The sequence below is a fragment of the Pogoniulus pusillus genome, chromosome 11 (assembly GCF_015220805.1).
Source record: "Pogoniulus pusillus isolate bPogPus1 chromosome 11, bPogPus1.pri, whole genome shotgun sequence".
In the NCBI taxonomy this organism is placed as follows: Eukaryota; Metazoa; Chordata; class Aves; order Piciformes; family Lybiidae; genus Pogoniulus; species Pogoniulus pusillus.
The window spans coordinates 2,692,751-2,715,412 of NC_087274.1; the positions used below are offsets into that span (position 1 = coordinate 2,692,751).

At 43.8% G+C, this 22,662-nt stretch overlaps 1 protein-coding gene across 1 annotated transcript in view; it reads right to left on the reverse strand.

Moving 5' to 3' along the window:
* The window catches only part of SMURF2 (SMAD specific E3 ubiquitin protein ligase 2), a 69,507-nt gene that overhangs the window by 32,722 nt on the left and 14,123 nt on the right, over positions 1–22,662 (reverse strand). The window contains exons 2-3 of the mRNA XM_064150586.1: positions 6,959–6,997; positions 3,336–3,444 (exon numbers count right to left, since the gene is read on the reverse strand). Of these exons, the coding sequence (XP_064006656.1) occupies positions 3,336–3,444; positions 6,959–6,997 (148 nt within the window). The remainder of the gene's footprint in view (positions 1–3,335; positions 3,445–6,958; positions 6,998–22,662) is intronic.

Genomic DNA, 22,662 nt, shown 5'->3' on the forward strand with positions numbered 1-22,662 from the left:
GAACATAACAAAGGAAAGCAAGCACATCCATGCTATAGCCTAGGGGTAAGATCTGAATGGCACAGAGTAAAGAGAGGACCAGGCGTAGTTTTGGTGGAGATAATGGTACTGGAGCTTTTAGAGGGAAGCAGACCATAGGAGTTGCTATGCCTCAAGGGCAGAGACTGATGGGGAAGGCAGAGGCCAGAGGGCACAGGTGAGGTAGGAAGACTGTAGGAGAGATCTAAGTTCTCACAGAACAAAAGAGAGGGGTTTTAGGAGGTGTTTAAATGTTCTGAGTGTGAGGAGGCCTGTAAATGTGTATATCTGGTTATTGAAAGCTTTGAGGAAAGTCCTAAACAACAAGGAAAACACAAACAAGACTGAAAATAAGGAAGGGGAATAGATCCAGGGCAAACATGGTATTTTACTGACATTAAACTGCAACCAGACAGCAACTATTCAGCAATTTCTTTCTGGAAAGCCTCCCAGATTCCCCCTCCCCTTACACACACCCATCTAGACTGTGGAATCTAAGCAACTAACTACTTCAGCTGCTTCCTTTCATGCCAAGATCTGAATGAAGCCCCACGTAAGGCAAAAGCAAAGCCTTTTTTTGTTCTTTACAACCCCTCCTTTTCTTACAGACCTTACACAACAGAGTATCTGTTACGCTGAATCAGGTTAGCAAGCTACAGAATTCCCTTGGAGTTAGCAACTCCATTCTGACATTATTGCACAAATGCATCACAACAGATCCATCTTACTGTGCCATTTGCATATGCCATCACATGATAGGGACTGTTAATTAACAGCAGTGTTAACCTGTTCTATAAATTCCAGGCTGGGGATGCTTTGATCAACCCAGCACAGCCAAGAGACAGTTTTACTGCACTTCAGATTATTTAAAACCTGACAGAAATCTTCATGGGAGGGGAAAAAAAAATCCCAAACAGAATTTTCCCTTAACAACCCTACATAGTGCACCTTCCTCTGGCTCATTTCCTATGCTGCGTGGTGGCAGGAGCAGGCAAGCTGCCACCAAGTCTCCATCTGTTATGCTTGGTGTGCTAAGCATTTCCTGCAGCAGTGGAAGCGTCATAAGGCAGAGACTCGTGTTCCCATGCAGTGGTGTGTTGTTAGGGTAAACAGCAGGATGTTTGAAACCCCTGATTTCAAAGGATGAGAAAAAGATTGAGTCCTGTAATATATGAAGTTTGTTTCAGGTGTTCAGTAGTAGGACAGTTGCTATGCCTATTATTTTTCTCTTGTTTTTTTTTCTTCTTAAATTTCCTTTATATGTGGTATAGATGAAAAGCAGCAACCTGACACTGGGTGTGCTACAGAAAAAGTTACCCTAAAACAAAAGCCAGGCAGTGAGTAGCTGGTTTGAGTAGGGACTGAAGACTGTTATGTTTATAACTCCTAGAATAACTTAAGTTGGAAGGGACCTTAGAGATCACCTACTCCAACCTCACTGTCAGGGGCAGGGACACCTTTCACCTAGGCTCAGCTGCTCAAGGCCTCATCCAGCCTGGCCTTGAACACCCCCAGGTAGGAGGCATCCATAACCTTCCTGAGCAGCCTGTGACAGAGTCTCACTATCCTCATACTGAAGAACTTCTTCCTAAGATCCAGTCTAACCCTGTTCTCCCTCAGCTTCAAACCATTGTCTCTTGTCCAGTAGCTGGACACCCTCATGAAAAGTCTCTCTGCAGCCTTCCTGTGGGATCCCTTCAGCTATTGAGAAGTTGTATCAAAGAGAACCAATTTTTTACTGCTGTTAAGTAAGAAATGAAGACTAAGTGACTGTTGTTTATAAATGGAAAGGAATAAGAGTAAGGAGTAAGAGGCAAAATAATAAAAGGAGTTAAATTACCATGAAGAAAATATTGAGGAGAAGATTATCTCCAAATCACAAGGTCTGACATAATGCTGATATTTCCTTTGGATTAGAAACACTCTCTATTTCCTGACGCTGTGTCAACAGGGAATTCAGTTGCCAGAATCAAGCAGAGCAGTATTCCCCAACTAAAAAAAAACCTAGGGTTTTTAGGGATCTTCCCCCAAAAAACAAAACAGAATTAAAGAAATAATCACACACACAAAAAAGTTTCACACAGATCTAAATTCCTTAGGACAATCTGTATCTGCCCAAGCAGATACAGAGCTTCTTTCAGAAGCTCAATTTCTGTCTCTGCCTTTTATAACATGATGTGGTCTGCAATCAGAATCTCACTTAAAAGACAAAGACAACTACAGTATCCAGATCCACACGAGTGCTTCTATAAAATGATGTCAAAACTCCTCCTCTTCATCCTTCCTTGAGAATTATAACCAAAGAGGATTTTTTCCTAAAGGTCTCACTACTTTTTTCCATTACTCTTGCTGCATATTAACTTCCTCTCTCATTTCCCACATCCTCTGCTCCTTCTCCAAGTCACTGGCTCGTGGAGCACCTTCTATCCCTTGTAACCCATTCCTGTCAGCTGCTTGCTTGTGCTGTCACCACAGCACTTGAAACATCAAGAGATGACTGGTGGATACTGAGGAAGATGCAAGGAACTACTAACACTTCACTTACTCTAGGTTTGGTGATGTCCACAGCTCAAATTCTAATAGACAGGGAAAGAAGACATAGGGGAAAAAAAAGTTCAGTAATCAGAACAAAGCCTCAGAAAGAAAAGAGAATACAAGGAGACCAAACTCCTCACTCCTCTTCCTCATCTTGCATCCCAAGGAAAACAATAAAGAACAGGAGGATAAATGAAAGGAAAAATAAAGCTTGCACAAACAAAAAAAAACCTTACATAGAAATAAATAAAAGTTTAAATAACTTACACAGAGTATTCTACATGTTGGAAAGACAGAGGAAAACTGTGACACCTACATGCCACACTCATGATACTGCTCAACAGCACTGAAAGATGCTCAGGTGATGACAACAACCTATCAGTTTACAGTGAGAAAAACATTTGGGACAGATTGCAGAAGAGAGATAAAACTGAAAGCCACACAAAAAAGCACAGCACTGAAACACTGAGCACGAAGAGGAGCTTGAGGGAAATACTGTCAGTTATCTGCTTCATTTTACAGAAGGGTTAACATGAAAATAGTAGAATAAAATAATGCTACAGCACATGTAAAGCACACTGCAGACACTGGCACTACAAAACCAAGTGTAGTGCTCAGGATTTGAGGGGAATGAGAAAGCAGCATCCTGACACACAGATTTTTCACTCAATCTAAGGAGCTCTGGGCTGTTTTCCAAGCTGTAAGCAGGACAGGATTACAAACTTCTGTGTATGGTAGAGGATTTCACTTCAAACCTTTGGTTATCACTGTTAACCACCTACAGGTCATAATGCTGATTCCATTTTGGGTCAAGTGTATTCTTCACAGTATCTGTAGAATGGCATTGGCCAGATCCGTCCACCACAACCTTAGCAAATGGATCAGGAAGTCCTAAGAGAAGAAAAAACAAACAACTCTCATTAATAACCTCTGTGGTGGTTTGAGGGATCCTAGGTCCCCCTTAAAACCATAGGGACAGAGGCAGGGGGATGGACCTGCTCATCCCAGGGTACTGTAATGTTGTTATTCTATTCTGTCTTCCAGTACCACAGCCTAAAAGATAGTGCCTGACCGATCTCTCCCCTTCTCCTCTGTGCTGTGTACCTGTGCTAGTTTGAAGCAGGCTAGAATGTTTTGGTGAAAAGAACTAGATAATTGGCTGAAAAAGGCAAACAATGGTTGTGTCTCCTTCTCTCACAGTCTCGCTGAGATGTATGGCAACAAGAAGGGTAAACATTAGATACCTTTTGCCATTTTCTCACTCTGCTTCTGGCTTTAGACAAAGCTACATCTCCTTAACCTCACTGCCACTAGCCTTGCTCCTTAACCTCTTGGCTGCACCTCTATTCTTTCTCAGGATTGGGGTAAGGTTGAGAGGGCCAGGGGGAGGTGCTGGGGCAGTTGAGAGCCCCTCCTGGGGACTCAGGTTTCTGGGAGGGGAGTTGTGTTTCTGTATTAACTTGTATATTTCTGTCTATAACTGTCTATATTGTAAATAGCTGCTTGTGTATTGTGCTAGCTGTAAATAAATAGCTTCATTTATATTCCCAGAGTCTGTCTGAGTTAGCTGGGGCATTTTCTAAAGTGTGGGGGGGCAGGATAACAGCCAAACCACCACAGTACCCCAACCACCCTTCCACCTTCTTTCCAGCCCTCTACCTTACCCCAGAGTCTGCCTTAGGTGCAAAGTGAGCTGCGAGGATCGGCAAGGGGGGTTAGAAGCAGAAGGATTAGTTGGGTTACAGAGCAGCAGAAGCCCAGGGAGAGGATGCAGACACCGACTCCAACCGACAGAGACTCTGTCTTTTCTATGTCTGTGTCTCTGTTTTCTTATGTCTCAGTGAACCTGAACAAAGTTTTCTTTTCACAGCCTATCATCTGTTTTTCCAGTTAGCCTCAAACTAGCACCTCTTCTTTGCCTTGCTTCTCTCTCAGGACAGGGTGCATCCTTCTCCCTCAGTCCACGGGGGAGCTGGCTGGAGGGAACTGTGCTGCATCACTGGGGCCCACTGAGGCCTCGCAGGCTCCAGCTGTGGGGGGCGGTTTCGGCTACCCTCCGGACGACTGAGGGTGGAAGTGGCCAGTTTCTAGAAGGCCAGTTTGGGCCCAGTGGGTTTTGTACTTAATTCTAGCTGATCACCTTCTGTATACATGCTCTTGTAAAGAGGATCTCTCTTTAAACTTCCAACCGGTGTGCAGTATCCTCACTCCTACTCCTGGAAAGGAGCAAGAGTCATTTCTGTCCTCCAGTCCCAGCTGTGCTCGTGGCCCCAAACTGGGACAGCCTCATTCATGTTGATAAGTACATGAGGGATGAGTCTTGGGAGGATGCAGCCAGGCTCTGCTCAGGGATGTCCAATGACAGGACAAGGGGCAACGGGTGCAGGCTGGAGCAGAGGAGGTGCCATAAGAATGTAAGGAAAAGCATTTTCCCTGTGAGGGTGACAGAGTCCTGGAGCAGGCTGCCCAGAGAGGTTGTGGAGTCTCCTCTGGAGACATTCCAAACCCACCTGGATGTGTTCCTCTGTGACCTGCTCTAGGTGATTCTGCTCTGGCAGGGGGGCTGGACTCCATAAACTTTTGATGTCCCTTCCAACCCCCCACACTCTGAGATTGTGTGTGAAAACCAGCAAATGGCTCAGGCAGCTCTCAAGTCCTGTATCAGTGCACCTGAAGTTGCCTTTAATAATCCACGAGAGCCATATTTAATGAATGGGATTAGCATGGCACATTGAGCAGAGCAAATAGCTCCGCTGGCAATTTATTGCACTGATACAAAGAAATAGCTGTGCAAGCCAAAGGCTGTTGGGGGAAAAAATATCTTAATTTAATCTTCCTATTTCAGGACTGAGTAAATTCTCAGCACAAAAATAATTCAGCATCTAGAGGCAGAAAAAACAGATTTACATTCTTAGTATATTTCAGATTAATTATAATCATGGGTTAGATTGTTACTGTAGTATAGGAAACCACCTAGTGCAGATGATTCTTGCTTTTGAGCTCCACTTCGTTTTGTCTTAGCTGTTGATTTCATTTTCTGTTAGCTCTCTACCTCAAAACCACTCAACATAGGCTCAGCTGTACAAAGATAGTGCTGAGCTGCACAGATAAGGATAGCAAAGAAGCACTGGATTGTAACTGCTACTCTGACCCTCTATAAAGTGCCACCAAAAGGGATGGTACCACCACCAATGCCCTTAAGTCATGTGGTCCCACCCCTTTCCCTCATACTAATTCCTTCCCTCATCCCAGTGCCCAGTGATTCAGCTGAAGGAACTAAAGGTGGCAAAACATTATTCATATCTTCTGTAGCTCACGTTTTGTACCAGTTCTGCTCCCTCAGGTGACTCATGGTGGAGACAGTCAAGCAGCAGGGTGGCTCAAGGCAAAGCACGTGGGAAAGGGGAGGAACAGGACCTTGTGAGATTTGTGCTTCAGTACAGAAATGCAGCACAGATTTAAAATCTAGAGGGTTTTTTAAGAATGACAGAATGCACTGGGTTGGAAGGGACCTCTAGAAATCATCTTGTCCAACCCCCCTGCAGTAAGCAGGAAAATCCCCAGTTAGATGAGGTTGTTTAGAGCTCATCAAGCCTGACCTTGAATGTCTCCAGGGATGAGGCATCTACCACCTCCCTGGCAACCTGTTCCAGTATCCCACCACCATAGTAGTAAAGAACTTCCTAATGTCCAACCTAAATCTGCCCTCCCCTAACACCACTGTCCTTGGTCCAAGCCCCACAGACCTTTCTAAGTAGTCCCTTCTCAGCTTTTTAGATGATAAATTTAACTGTTAAGCACCAGAAAACTCACAATTGACACAGACTCCCAGATGTAGAGCAAGTTTAGGAAGTATCATAAATGACAACAGAATTCTGCACCATCCATTTTTCCAAGTTGTTTCTAAAGTTCAGGTCTGAGCTTTCAAATTCCTCCTACTCCCATCTGGGGAGGTGTCAGGCAGGTGATCTGTGCATTAGCTGCCAGTGGCCTCCACAGTGACATTCCTTTCTGCCTCTTTCATCCATCCCTCTTCTTTCAAAACATTATTAATTAAAACGTAATTTCAGAGTAACTACCTCTGATGACAGGGTTAGTAATTAGCATGTACACCTGGACAAAAAGTTCTGATTGGAAAAACACTTTAATAAATGTGGCACTAATTGAACTGAAGAGGTTTGAAAAAGTAAATTTATTTCCCCCCCCACCCCTCGCCAAAAGCAGAGTGTCAGTGATTTTATTATGAATCTGTGACACTGAGAAGCCCTGAAATAAATAGGAAAACATCAAAACCTCAAGCCCCTTTAATGCAAATATCCCCACACAACAATGATGTGCAGACACTGAGGTCTAGAACCTGCAGTAAGATTTATCCCAGCTCTATAAAACTTTAACATCTACTTACGGAAAAAATCCTTTTTCACCAAGTTTTTTGCACACAGTACTGTAAGGAAACAAAACAAAACAAAATTAAGATGCTGATTCTCAACTGGGAAAAAAAAAGTTACCTTACCTGTCCAGCACTCTAGAAAATCCTGCTCAAAATGAAATGAATGAACATAACTGAGCTGTGCTGCAACAGCATTTATGTTGTGATGTAAAACAGCTCCTGAAAGCTGAGCCAGAAGTGTCATCTTCTGGCAATTCACCTGCAGGCAGATTAGAGTGGGAGTGATATGGTGAAGGTTTCCTCAGGCAAGAGTTTCATGTAGAGGCTTTTTTTTCCCCTTCCTCACTGGTTTTGCCAACTCTGTGTCTGAGGGAACTGGACCAACTCTAACTCCTCACATAGCGGCACAAACATTTATGCTAATAAACTCAGGGGTGTAAGACGAGCAGGGCCTGACAGCACTTATACAAACCAGAAAAAGCTTCCTTCACCATAACAAGAAGAATGCATTAGGCAATCCAGGTTTTTCTCTTGCCCTATGTGATAACTAAATAAAAGGCTTTTACCTGAAACATATTTGGGTGGAGCAAACTAACTTCTAAGGCCAGAGTTTTGATGGCTCCAAAGATCTGCTTTATTTGTAGAAAGTGATAATTGTTTCAGGCTCCTTTTTTGTTGTTGTTTGCTTTGGTTTTGTTTAAATTAAAAAGGGAAGAACATTTGCATTTGTCAACTAAAAACACCAAAGGGGAAAAAAAAACCCAACAATCTTACATGGGAATAGAATAAATAAAACAAACAGTTTGAATAAATAAATAAAAGGTCAAAGAGGACAACTCTCCCATAAAGAAGCCAAGGTACACACACCAAAGCTTCTCCTCACAGAACGCAGCCCCTGTTCAATTACATCTCCTTATCTATTGTAACAGGTTTACTAAGCAGGAAAGATTAGATTCCCCTATGAAACATTAAAATATTTACTGATAACACAAAGAATTCTTGCTCTTGACTGGAAGCAAAAATTCCCACAGCTGGGACAAAAAAAGGAAGAAGAATTATTTGCAAAAGACTCCTCGGTAAATTATTCCTTTGGGTATTCTTTCTGTGACATCACCAATATTTACTAAGACCAGGAAATGCAGAGACAGAAAAGTACATCCAATAATTACATCCCACAGACACCACTCAGAACCAAACCAAACTGGTCATGCCTTCCATAGAATATCCTCCTGATATTCTGACCCTGCTGGGCTGCTGATTCTCTAACTTATTTTACAGTATCTGCCCAAACCAGCATAAGTGGAGGTGGTCCAGGAGTACCCTCATGGAGTTTTCCAGAATCAGGGCAAAGAAACACCACCCTGCAGAGATCTACATAAAATGCTTGGGGTTGGAAGGAATCTTAAAGGTCATCTAGTCCCAACCTCACTGCCATGGGCAGGGACATCTCCCTCTAGATGAGGCTGCTCAAAGCCACATCCAACCTGGCTGGCACAAAGTTACTCTAAATCAATGGAATTAATGTTTTTCCAATGTTTATGTTCATAACGACCCTGATTTCAGTGTTCCACAGGAATTCAGCACTGTAAAGCCCAGCTAAAAATGCTACTCAGGTCTAACAAGCTTTGGTCCTCCATAAAACAGAAGGGGGCACCTATTAATGAGCACAGGTAGTCATTAAACGATGCCTTGCACACTGACATATACTCCAGGAAAGGTAGATACAAGCTTCAGCAGATTAGTTTGATGCAAGGTGTGCTAATAACAATACTGTTAACCTGAAAATAAAAATAAATTGCCTGGTTCCAGGTTGTTATTAGTTGGGGTTCTTTTAAAGATGCTAAAGGTAAGGAAAATATCACTCTCTAGTCAAAGGCATAATGGTAATCCTACAGCAGAGCTCTAGTTAAGGGATTTTCACCCAGTAATTCCATAGTAAACAGTCAGCAGCAGTAAAATGTTAATGGAGAGGAAACATTTTAGGTATTTCAGATATCTGGGGTTGAGGCATGCCTAGGAAACAGACTATCACATCACCGTGTGCCCCTCCAAACATTCAGTGAAGTCCTTAGGACGGTGTCATAAAAATTCACAGTTCCCTAAGCCTCCCAAGTGCCCAGCAATTCGAAGTCTACCCATACAGCTGATAACAACTTAAGAGACATTTAAGGAAATGGATAAGAAGACAAACTTTAGGAAAAAAGGCTTCTGCAGGTCCTTAAGATTTTATTACAACAAGAACGTCCTCAGCAGACAACAGACACCACTTGCCCAAGAACTGTAACAGGTTACTGCTCGCCAACCACCTTATCTAGGGGTGAAAAACCTCAAGTAAAACAGCTGTTTGTAGATGGCCTCTTTTTCAGATCTCTCTAAAAGGTATCATTGTTTGCACAGTCTCGCCTGTTACAAGAAGCACAAAATGCCAAGTGAAGCTGAAGGCTTTAGCTCCAAGTTAAGCCTAAAGCACAGCAAGCCATACAGTGCGTTCTCAAGATCGTATTATGGCCCCAATAAGAGGTTTGACTAATCTTTTGAGAGAGAAATTGCAAGGTTAGCTAATTATAGGCACTACTTTTCAAAATATTAAGCAAGCCTGCCAGCACACTTTACCCAAAGTCTCGATTTTATGAGACTGGGCACAGAACACCTACAGGCTAACAACCGTTTCCCCACCAATTAGCCACAAGTGCACAAATGAGTACTTTTGGCTCCAGATCTCCTTCTCTAGTAACCACATCTAAGGAAAGTCAAATGTCAACCCACTCTGGCTTTATCAGGTTAACAAAACAGGAGAGATGCTGAGAAATCTTCCATTAACAACACCCTCTCTGCCAGATATTCCTAGGTGGAAAAGCCCAGGTCCTGGGAGCGCCATCTCAAGTGAGCAATCTCCTTCCGCACACACAGAGCTCTAATCAGGACTCGCCTTGGACAAAAACTTCTCCCACTGGTGGGAAAAGTACCAGAGTTTATGCTCCATTTTTCTAACAGTTTCAACACTGCATTAAAACCTATTCTGAAGATTCTGATAACCAACTGATTAATAGTTCCTTGAGAATAGAAACTAAGGAAGTTTGGTTTCCTATGGATTTATGTTTTATGGTTGACTGAAAGCTACAGCTGAGGCTTTTCCCACCGGTAGGGCTTTTAGACAGACTCTCCCACGCAGACTTTCCAGTGGTCTCACAACATGGGAGCTCTCCCTGCAGGTTTTTTCCTCTCATTTTAGGTCACTCTTAGGGTCTCCTCTTTATCCAGGCAACAACTCTTGTAAAACTCAGGGGACTTAATTATCTTTGAGATCTCTCTGCTATGTCAAATTTGAGCTAAAGATTCAAACCCAGAAAGAACCACAGCAAGATTTCCTTTCCTTGACAAAGCCAAGTGAAAATGCTGATGGTCCTGGACCCAAACCCACACCACTGTCAGACCTACGCAGCTGCACCATTAAAATAGCTCCTCTAGAGGCACCAGGGCACTGAAGATGATTATTTGCTATTTTATGACCTTAGAGCTGCCTTCCAATAGCTGAAGGAATCCTACAGGCCTGTTTAGCCTGGAGAAGAGGAGGCTCAGGGGTGATCTTATTACTGTCTACAACTACCTGAAGGGGCATTGTAGCCAGGTGGGGGGTGGCCTCTTCTCCCAGGTAACCAGCAACAGAACAAGGGGACACAGTCTCAAGTTGTGCCAGGGTAGGTATAGGCTGGATGTTAGGAAGAAGTTCTTCACAGAGAGAGTGATTTCCCATTGGAATGGGCTGCCCAGGGAGGTGGTGGCAGCACCGTCCCTGGGGGTCTTCAAGAAAAGACTGGATGAGGCACTTAGTGCCATGGTCTAGTTGACTGGATAGGGCAGGGTGATAGGTTGGACTGGATGATCTTGGAGGTCTCTTCCAACCTGGTTGATTCTATGATTCTATACAGGAAGGCTGCAGAGGGATTTTTCATAAAGGTGTCTACAGACAGGACAAAGGGGAATGGTTTGAAGCTGAGGGAGAGTAGGTTTGGACTGGATCTTCGGAAAATCTTCACCAGGGCAGTACTGAGACTCTGGAATAGGCTGCCCAGGGAGGTTGTGGATGCCTCCTGCCTGGGCGAGTGTTCAAGGCCAGGTTGGATGAGGTCTTGAGCAGCTGAGCCTAGCTGAGAGGTAGGGAGGTTGGAGTATATCTATCTGAGGTCCCATCCAACCCAAGCCACTCTATGATATATTTGTTCTAAACCACTTTAGATGGATTTATTTTTCAACAACAAGAATTTAAGCTCTTTCAGCTGGCACTGAAGGGTTTCAGAAACTGGAAGAGGAGCCAATGCCCAGGTATCCTGACGCTGGTTTGAACAGAGAAAGGAGCAGCATTGTATTGGAAGTGCCTCCACTACACATAGGCAGAGAAGTATTTCTTAGGAAGTATCAGTGAGTCAGGGGATAGCTATGGTTTGTATTTATTACAGACTTCCTGGGTAGTCTACAGAAAAGAGAACATTAATATTCCAATCTGAGGGAACAACACATACGTGCCAAGACAAACAGGCGCAGCGCTTTTACACACTATACATTCAGCCAGTGTCTTTCTATCACACCCTATGATCTCATCCCAACATATGTGACTCAGGTCAGTTCACAGAAACATGAAAAGAGCACATTAGAAGCTACCTGCTCTCCTGCCATGACTGCTTTGCTACACAGCAACCTCAAACAGACCAAAACAGGAGCTGTGTGCACAGCGTCTGCCAATGTCCTTCTGATTTACGATTCCAGTGACTGACAAAGAATGGTTTAGTGAAAAGCAATTCAACTATTGCAAATAAATGTAAAATATTTCACATTTCCAAACTCCTGTAATCTGGTTTCTGTATTAGCTATTAAAATTTACATGCATTTACAGAAGGAAGTGAGCCCATAGAAAATCTGGAAAGGGACTATGATTACTGCAAATGTGGGTTTACAGAAAATAAGGATTTCCTGCATTTTCTTCTGAGCCTTCTTACTCTTTGGTTGCTACTGAAGCACCCATGTTATATTTGCTCTGTACCTGGGAATCATTTTCACACTAGACTGATGTCAGGGAAGGCATTATGTGATTCTGCTACACAGAATCATAGAATCAACCAGGTTGGAAGAGACCTCCAAGATCATCCAGCCCAACCTAGCACCCAGCTCTATGCAGTTGAGCAGACCAAGGCACTAAGTGCCTCATCCAGGCTTTTCTTGAACACCTGCAGGGACAGCGACTCCACCACCTCCCTGGGCAAATTCCAATGGCAAATCACTCTCTGTGAAGAACCTCCTCCTAACATCCAGCCTACATACGATCACTGTTTATGTCAGTATGTTTATTTCAGCATGAGTAAATATATATCCACAACACAAGGCCTCCATACTTCAAGGGCTGGGCCAGGAATGGCTTGAGAGTGGTCTCAAGGAGAAGGACTTGGAGGTGTCAGTTGGTGACAAACTCCTCAGGAATCAGCACTGATTGCTGGCAGCCCAGCAGGCAGCTGTGTGCTGAGCTGCATCCAGAGCAGGGAGAGCAGCAGCACAGGGAGGAGATTCTGCTCCTCTCTTCTGCTGAGACCCCAGCTGCAGCACTGCCTCCACTTCTGAGGCATCAGCATAAGAGGGACATGGAACTGCTTGAATGGGTCCAGAGGAGGCCACAAAGATGATCAGACGACTGGAAAACCTCCCCTACTGGGACAGGCTGAGGGACCTAGGGCTGTTTCACCTGGACAAAAAGAGGGCTCTGGGGACACCTCAGAGAGGCCTTCAAGTACCTGAAAGTGGCCTGTAAGAACACCAGAAAGGGGCTTTTTGCAGAGGCTTGTAATGATAGGATGAGAGGGAATGGATTAAAGCTTGAGGAGGACAGATTTAGACTGGAGACTAGGAAAAATTCTTTACAGTGAGGGTGGTGAGACACTGAACAGGTTACCCAAGGAGGTTGTGGGTGCCCTCTCCCTGGTGGGAGGTGTCCCTGCCATGGCAAGGGGGTTAGAACTAGGTGATCTTTAAGGTCCCTTCCAACCTAAACCACTCCGTTGAGAGTGCCATTGCAGGCAGCTTACAACAGAAAGGAGTACTGTGCTAGTTTGAGCCTAGCTGGGATATTATGGTGAGAAGAATTAGGTGATAGGCTGTGAAAAGGAAACAATGGTGATGGCTACTTCACTCACAGGCTTGCTGGGATGTGTTAAGAACAAGAACACAAACATAGATAACAGAGTTGCTCTTGGGCTCTGGGGCTGCATGAACTTCTCTGTCTCTAACCTAACCTGCTGTCTATGTAACTAATCCATCTGCTTCCTAACCTCCTTGGCCAATCCTCCAAACTCACCTTGAATGTAAGACACAGTCTGGGATAAGGTAGAGGGGTGGAAAGAAGGTGGAAGAATGGTTGAGAGCCCCTCCTGAGGACTCTGGTTTCTGGTAGGGCTGCTGTATTTCTGTATTACTTTTTCTACTTGTATATTTCTGTCTATAGCTGTAGATATTGCAAATATCTGCTTGTATAAAGTGCTGAGATGTTAATATATCTTCATTCTCTAATTTCCAGCACCTGAGTCTAGTCTGGGTGATTGTTTTAAGGGGGGGGGGGGGGGGCAAATCCAAACCATCACAAGTACACAATGATAAAGTTTAACAAGACCTTGTAGAACCACCACATCTTAGGATCTGGATGACTCTGTTCACCTGTTCTGGATAACAGACTTAGGAGGAGTGCTGAGGAAGGTAACATGAAGAAAATGTTAAATGAACTTAAGGAATTTGGACATTTAAGGGTACTGATCTTGTATACCCAACTGATATCAAACTCTGCCAGCTGGTTGCCACATTCCTTCACACCCACAGAACAGGAGCGATACTGCTTTGCCTCACAGGTTTGGGTTAGTGTTGTCTCACCCACACGTTGGTACACTCTCACCTACCGTCACAATGTCTCTCTTGATTTCTGACAATTGACAAGGCTAAAACGTGTTCACACTCAGCAGTGTGAGCTCCTCAGGCCTCCAGCTGCAGATGATCACAGAGGAATGTATTTGGTCTAACCTTTCTTTAGTAAAAGGTACTATTGCTTAGGTTATCTTAAGTAAATCAATTTTTAATGTCTGTACTGGAGAGATGTCAATAACTGTCAGTGAAAGGTGCAGGAAGGCAGCTAAGAACGTAAAACCAATGACAAACGTCCCTGAAAGCAAGCAAGTCAGCTGAAGGCGAGCAAGGGAACACAGAGTCTGCACACTCACAACTCAGTGGATGCCTGCCTGAGAAAACACATCCCCACCTCATCTCAGACACCCGCATGCACCCAGCGCTGTGTCAACAGGCAGCCCTGAGTTTGGAGGGGGAAGGAGTGAGTCCAAAGCTAAGCTGATGTTCACTAATCTTCTGCCTTTCCACGGGTCACCACTACTTCAGCCTCTGAACCCAACCAACGCTTTTCACATTGCCATTCCTGTTGGGATTCTTCCTTCCCCTCCCAGAAAAAGTGCCTGTTCCAGAACATATGCAACACATGGGACAGCCAAGAGAAGGACAAGCTGCCTATCACTTTTTCCCACAATAGCTCATTTTGAAGACAAGCCTTTCTTCCCCCTACAGAAACACCATCTTTTAATGAAAGCCATTAGCATTGCTCTTTGTGATCAGATCCCAGTTGTTTGCATGTAATGTGCAGCGCAACACAATCACTAAAATAAGTCCCAGCTGTAGAAACACAATGCTGTGCTCTTGCTAATGTGTGTTGTGCTGATAATGAATGGTCGTCTATGCTTTAATCTGAATAAAGCTCCCAACTGCTCTGCCTCTCCTCGCCAAAAATTCCCCTTCCTCCTCCAGACTGTGGTTGCATTCCAATTACACTGCTGATTGGAATGAGCCTGCTTGGGGGAGGGCGAGGGAGGGAGACGAAGGCGCACACCCACCCTTGCTCGTTAGATGATGGCCCCCGAGACCCTGAGGTTGTTTGGGCTGCTGGAACGCAGGGCTGACAGAGGAGGGGTTCTCCACGTCACGGAAAGCTCTTCACAAACTGGTTTCTCTCAGAGAAACGCCAGGCAAGCACAGCGCCCTGCACACAGGCTGCAGCAGAGAGCTCCATACCCTAAACGTTTCAAACCAGTTCCTACTGTTTTCCTCCACTGTTGGCACCCTACCCAGAAACTTCTACTTTGCTGCTTGCATCCCCTCCTTGGACTTGCCCGAATTCCCACAGGGGAAGATATAAACCAGGAGGTCTTCAACTCTTCACGGAACGAAAAGCTGTAAATAAGGCCACGTAGATTAGCGAATGCAGCTGGTGAGGTAGCAACTTGCTCCATTACAGTTCTGAACTGAAACTGCTTATCCCAACTGCTCACATCAAACTTTAGTTTACAATTAATCTCCCTGAAGGAATTTTTTTTTTAAAGCTTTCATTTCCTTTCAATTTTCATTTCCTTTCAAATGTGTTTTTAATGCAGATGTACAAAGTGACAGAACATGATCATAAACGAAGAATTTACTTTCAGCTAATGAAATTCATGCATTTGAGCAGACTGTGATCAGTTATTGTCAAGAAGGGACGCACAGAGGCAGGTAAACCTAACCAACAGAGGTTTTACAGGTGCTCAGGGTAAAAAAGGTATTGAAACATGAAATAAAGCAGCAGCTGACCATAATTCCAACCACGATCAGTGATCAACAGGAGCTGGAAGGTTTCATATTGCACCTAACAATAAAGAGGGTTGCAGCTGTTCCTCGCTCCAATCAGGTCTAGCAATCATATGGATGCAAGGTAGATCAGGAAGCTCAACTGGCTTAGCAGAAAATTAACCTTCTGGGGAGATGGATTAGCTTGCCACTGGCTCCAAGAGCTGCCTTGACTTAGCCCACAGTCACACCATTCCTAGCCCTAATGCAAAGGAAGTAGCAGGAGCATACGGCTGGAAGGAGGGAGGATTAGCAGCACCACCTTTCCAAGGGCAACCTGCAATTCCACTGGGAAAGTGTGCTCCACACCGAGGTAGTTTTTTCCAGCTCTCTAAACAAAGTATGCTCCTCAATATTATCATTTTAACACAGACTGCCTGCTCTGCCTCAGTTTTGCAGTTCAAGACTTACTTCAGGGAAAACACAAACCCATCCAGACCCCATCAAACAAAACACCAAAACCAATCAACCCACCCCAAAACCCCTCCAAACCAGCAACAAAACAAACAAATAGAATCAGCTTTTTACAAAGCAGTTTTTGCCATCAGGTTACCAAAATAACATCCTAATACCATTCATGTCTTCAGATACACAGCCTTCACCTTCATCATTTGGACTGAGTGTTTTATTTCCCAAAGCACACTCAGCAGCAAAGAATTAAAATGCTGAAAACCCCTTTTTGCTTGCAAACAAGAGACACACCTGCTCTCAGGCTGCTCTCTTTCACTTACTGACAGCTGCTCCGAGCCCTTTAAGCAATAGAGCTCCTTAGGCTGTTCTCAGTCCCTAAAGTGGAGTCACTGCAAACTGGCTTACCCTACCCTCAATGCTTGTAGTACTGCATCTCAGGTAAAGAACTAAATACCCAAATAGCACCCTCTGAATACATAAGTGAGCTGGACACACCAAAGCCTCTTCTTTTCCTGGGACCACCACAGAAGCAGCACACACTGAGATGAAGGTGCGTATAGCATGCAAGAGGAGCCCAGCTCACACAAGGACACCAGGCAAACTGATGGATTAGATTAAGTCCAAACACTCTGCACCGTCCCTGAGATCCATGGGTCTGCAGCAGAAAAGCACAACGTAAGCACTGCCCTCTGGAGCAGCCAGGTAAACCTCCCAACACGACCACCGGGTGCTCCATCCTAACAGCTTTTTCTGGTGTGAATTAAGAAACACATAACATGATGCCTTCTTCCCCCAGAGCCATGGGAGCCAGGACAACTAGGAAGGCACAGAACCTCTGGATTGAAATGGATCTCTAGAGGTCATGAAGTTCAACCCCCCTGCAACAAGCAGGGACATGCTCAACTACATCAGGTCCCACCAAGCCTGACCTCGAATGTCTTCAGGGATGGGGTATCCATGACCTCTCTGGACAATCTGCTGCAGTGTTCCACCACCTTCCTGCCAAAGAACTTGTTCCTAACATCCAATCTAAATCTCCTCTAATTTCAAACCATTACCCTCGTCCTATCCTTCCAGGCCTTTGCAAACAGTCCCTCTGCAGCCTTCCTGTAGACCCCCTTCAGGTACTGGAAGGCCATGATAAGGTCTTTCCTGAGCCTTCTCTCCTCCAGGCTGCACAGCCCCAGCTTCCTCAGCCTGTCCTTGTAGCAGGGGTCCTGCAGCCCTCTTTTTGCGGCCCTCCTCTGGATCCTCTCCATCAGGCTCATGTCCTTCTTGTGATGAGTGCCCCAGCATATCCCAGGGCAGATGTGACCGGAGCAGAGTGGCAGAATCACCTCTCCTATCTGCTGGCCACACTTCTTTTGATGCAGCCCAGGATACCATTGGCTTTCTGGGCTTCAGGTGCATGCTGTTGGCTCATGTCCAGCTTCTCACCCACCAGGTTTTTTCCACAGGGATACCTTCTATGGTATCCTCCCCCAGCCTGTATTGACAATGGAGATTGTCCTGACCCAAGTGCAGGACCTTGCACTTGGCCTTGTTGAACCTCATGAGGTTCACCTGACCCCACTTCTCTAGCTTATCCAGGTCTCTCTGGCAATACTGACTGCATCGCTCAGCTTAGTGGATGCTAACTTCTTCCATAGGCAGAGTTTACCTTACCACGGACACTAACACCTCATACTGCTAGGAAACTCTCATTTCTCTTTCAGAATGAGGAGCTCAGTTTCATGCAAATTTAGAATCATCTACCATTCCCAGTTTTCTTACTAGGAATAGGTGTTAGGATGATTCAGAAGGACTAATGAACTTTTAAAACACTGATGAAGACCAACCTGACAAGTTGGGGGAAAAAAGTAATAAATATGAAAGTCAAGACTAGTTCTAAGGGATATCCAAAAGCACTATTGCTAGGCTGATACCCAAACACAAGGCAGAAGGCTTTAAAATAAACTTTTAGAATACACATTAGGATAACTTTAGTACCAGTAAAGCATTTTTAACAACTATTTCCTTTAATCATTGTTAAAATCCTAAACTGCCCCATAAACCCATTTCTGCAAGTCCAACACAAGCCAGATGCTAAATCCTGAATATATTGCATGTAAAATGAAACTCATTTCAGAGGATCACATGCACCTGCTTACAGGCATGGTCAGTTAGAAATCCCCTGCCTCAACAACCCAGAATGATTCCTCTGGGACCAAACCAACCAACCCACAATAACCTGCATTCAAACACCAAAATGCAGTATGGAATAGGCAGAAGTGAAAAATGGCCTCAGAATGCAATGTACTTCAAATCACTGCCAGAAACTAACATAGTAACAGAACATTTTTTCTTTCCAACAGATTTGCTGTACTAAATTCAGCCTGTAAGAGCAGGTTGTGCTGTGACTGGATTTAGAATTCTAGATCCATATTACTTGCACAGAACCTAACTCGTGGAGGTTAACATTCCCAAGTAAAACATCACACATTTATCACGGAGGAAAGATTAATAAAGAAGCATTGCATCACTGCATAGCAAAAGTTAAGCCAATTACTCATTCATCTCCTGCAACAATAAAATTCTGGGACAAAGTCTCCAAGGCTATTTTAAAAACCCATAAGGGGAGGAACAAGGCGACAGCGACTCGAGACTCCAGCAGCCTGCGCCGAGGATGTCTGAATGGCTGCTGGACACAGCCAGATGGAGTCTGCCCAGATTGGCCGTGTTTAGACTCCTGTTTTAACATCATGATGTCTACTTCACAGTATTGTTTTACTGTAAACAAAAGGTTTCCCTTTCCACTTCTTCTCCCTTATTCCACTCCAAGCCAAAAGTAAAACAAAACACCTCCCCCCCACCAAGCATTGAATTCTTTCTTCAAGTCACTCAAGCATTCACATTTCCCAGATTCATTCAGTGATGGCCTTACTGCCACACACCAACCCTATTCAGGCATCCCCTTTATTTGCTATGCCTGTCAAGAGGTAAAGGAAAGAAATTATGCTGCTACTTTTGCACTAAAGGTAGCCACCCTCACCAGGCATTTCAAATCCTACCATGAAGTTTTACATCTCTCCTGTAAGGAGATTCAGGTATGAACCAGTGAAACTGAGTATCAGGCTGCAAACCCTTCAGCTCATTTTGATGGGGTTTTTAGGCTATACAGCAAATACACAAACTAAATCTGAATGATACAGGATGAAACTATCCCCATCATGGCTTCAGTCTGAACCTCACAGAGTGGAAAAAGAAGCAGAAGTAACACATGGGAAACCTGAAGAAAACAAAGGCTATGGTGAATATTTGCATTTCCTGGTTTAGTGTGGATGGAGCCTCTCAGACCAGCCAGGATGTCTCTAATGCATAACTTTCATACACTAGAAATTCCAATTCACTTCTCCACCCTACTCCAAAATGACCTAACCCTCACATCTCACCCGCTTTCCAGCATCTGAAAAACCACCACTGTGCCATGAAGTCATCAAAAACACATTGCTTGCAAAGACTGAAAACGATGCTGGGCAGTGAGAGAGGAAAAAACATAGCCTTACATTAACAACTATTAGCACAGCTCAAAGTCAGCAGTCAAAGATTGGTCTTCAGAACAATTTCAAACTTATCTCTTCTGTTTCTGACATATGCAGTAAGCAAAAAATTGTGTTCCAATAAACAAAAATCAAGGTGGGAGTCAGCAATCCACAAAAGAGAAATGAACCCAAGAGCTTTGCTGTTGTATTTGGTGGATGATCTTTAATTATTTTATCTCCCTGAAGTATTAAAACAGGATCCTCATTAAGAAAAAAAAAACAAAAACAAAACCAAAAAAATCCACCACAACAATTTTTAAATAACATTACCAAGATTAACTCAAGCCCACAGAGATTTTTACTACATACAAGTGTCAGTGAACTAAGCTATTTCATTTAACTTGATCGCCTTTGAAATACAGAAATAAAACAGCTCAGGGCAAGAAAAGGGAAATTCTTGTTTGAAACGCTGAAAAAATCATTGTGCTAAAATCTTACCTCAATCCTTAAAGACTTGTCTGAAATACCAGCAGCTAGTTTTTTAACCAAGACCCAGTTTAGACAGAAGGGATTAATCCAAAAGTATCAACTTGCACAATACTCAGAGCACAGGATTCTTCTGATGATGGGTAAATAGAAAAGGTAACTTGGGAACGCACCCCTGTATTTCTGAGCTTGTTTTGGTAGGGGTGAGTGAAGGGGGAAAAAAAAAGGCTAACAGGAAAAACAAATTATAGCTCTGTTCTGTCTGGTGTATTTCATGCACCTCTGAAAATGTGCTGGGGCAAAAACACGCTAACAAGAAGCAGAGCCCTCGGATTTGTTTCGCTGCAGTAAAACTCTCCACCCTCTGAATGATCTATAGGAGAGGCAACAACAAAAGAAATTCATGATCTAATTACCAAGCAGACAGAAATGCCCTGAATTCTAAAGAGGCCTTCAGACAAGAGGCACCTGCAACTAACCCAGACTGCTGGGTATCAGGAATTGCAGATACCAGCAGCTTTCCAGACTGCAGGATCGCTGCCATCCCTGCCGGGACACGGTCACGCACTGGGCTGCAACAGGAAGTCTCCGCATTCTGTCTCTGCGACAGACAGGACCCTAGGGGAACACTGTTACTGCTGGGGCTTTTCTGGGAGGGGGAGAAAGGAAAAACAAACCCAAAAGCTAACGCACAGACAAACAAAAAAAGACGCTGAAAGCATGCCCATCGCTCGCCCTTCATGAATAATTCCCATGGCACTCTCCAGCCAAACGCTGCAAATACTCACTTCACCCAGGCTAACAAAAGAGCTGCCAGCTGCTTTGTAAGGAACGACTCCTAAACCACGAGAGCAGCTAAGGTGACAAGAAAACAGGAGAGTAGCTAAGACAGCATTTGTTACAGGGCATGAAAAAAATCAGTTCTGGCATTTCAAATATGTAACTTGGACCACTGGAGTTTGGCCTTTTCAAAAGTCGTTCCCTAATAAATAAAACTGAAGAGTTCATGAGGAGCATGATTTTGATGCTATCCCTAGCCAAAGATCACTAATTAAACAGTGATGGCCTCGGAGCTGGCACACTACATTAAACTACATCTCCAGCTAATCATTTATTTTCACTAAATGTAAGTCAATAAATCCTACTAAGTCAGTTCAAGTCCTGCCAGACCATCACTCGTGTCATGCTTGCACTCCAGGCACCTGACAGTTCTTGCTGCAAGGTGGCACTGCCCAGGGCTCATGAGATGGGAGTGCTTTTAGGATGCGTACAAACAGTTTATGACTTCGCTGAAAACCACCAGAAGTACCTCAACAGATTCAGACTTACAAAAGAGAAAACAGAACCGACAAGCAAATCTTATGTATTTTGCACCTAGACACAGACTGCTGCTCGGGAGACAATAAAAAACACAGGACTGGAGAAGATAAAGTGTTAATCACATATTTGGTGGTTTATGAGCCAAAGTAGTCTGAGGTTTAAACTGCTTCTGCTCAGTGCTCATCCCATTCAGAGACGATGAATCATTTCCCATTTGGCAACACTTGTGCCTACAAGGCTGTCTTCTGTGAGATTTCTCCTGCATCCTTGTAATACATTTGCTAATTTAGTACACCTGACTTTGAGCAAAAGCTATTGTTGCCAGCTGTCAGACTAGACCTTGTCCTGTTTATCAGACACATCTAAACCATCCTGTTCTGCCCCACTCACAGAAACAGAACACTCTTTACTAACCCCAGTGCAGTAAATTACATTCTAACATCTTTGTTTTCCTTACTCTGCCAAAATACCAACACATCACAGATTTAAAGCAACAGCAAAATCAATTTATCCCCAGCAGCCTGGCTCACACCAATTTATTCAATAACCACTTCTTTTTTTTAAGTCACATTTGCTGTTCTAGTCCTTCTGTCCACAAAGTCCCGAGCTCCAGCAGCAGAGATTTGACCATTAAACAAAGGTAATACAAGCTCTCAAGGAGTGTATTCCAGTTTTGAGGCAGGGCTCTATGGCTCTTTCAAAGATAAATCACAGCAAAATGAAGTATTAAATGCCTCGCACACACTAAATCACTTCCTCATCTTCCCCAGGGCTTTGTTCCTCCTAAAGAAGTTTCATTGCTTTCTGTTTATACATATTTGCCTGGACAGCAGCTTTAAAAGCAGGAGCAACACAGAAAACATGTAGAAGATTGGAGTTGTTTTTTTTTTAATGTGTGTTTTGGGTTGGTTTAAGCCTAAACACGAATTCTAAGAGAATCTAGGAAAGGTATGAAAAAGCAATTTGTGTACAACACTTTTCATCTCCTAAACAAAATGTACCAGAACTAAAGTTCTAGATGACAGTCTAGATTACACAAATCAGGGACATGAATGCAAAAAACCAAAACCAACCAAAAGTAGACTCATTCTTTTCAGGTTTTATGCACTGCCCAGAACTCCTACTGCACTCTGAAAGCTCCCTGTGTTCAGAGAAACACGCCCACATTAGATGCTCTTTTGATATTCTCTTCCTGATGGTTTAGAACTCAATACAGTCAACAGAAAAACAAGAATGCAGCCATTCTGCTAGCAAAAAACAAGGACTATTTACATTCCTCTCTTTTTT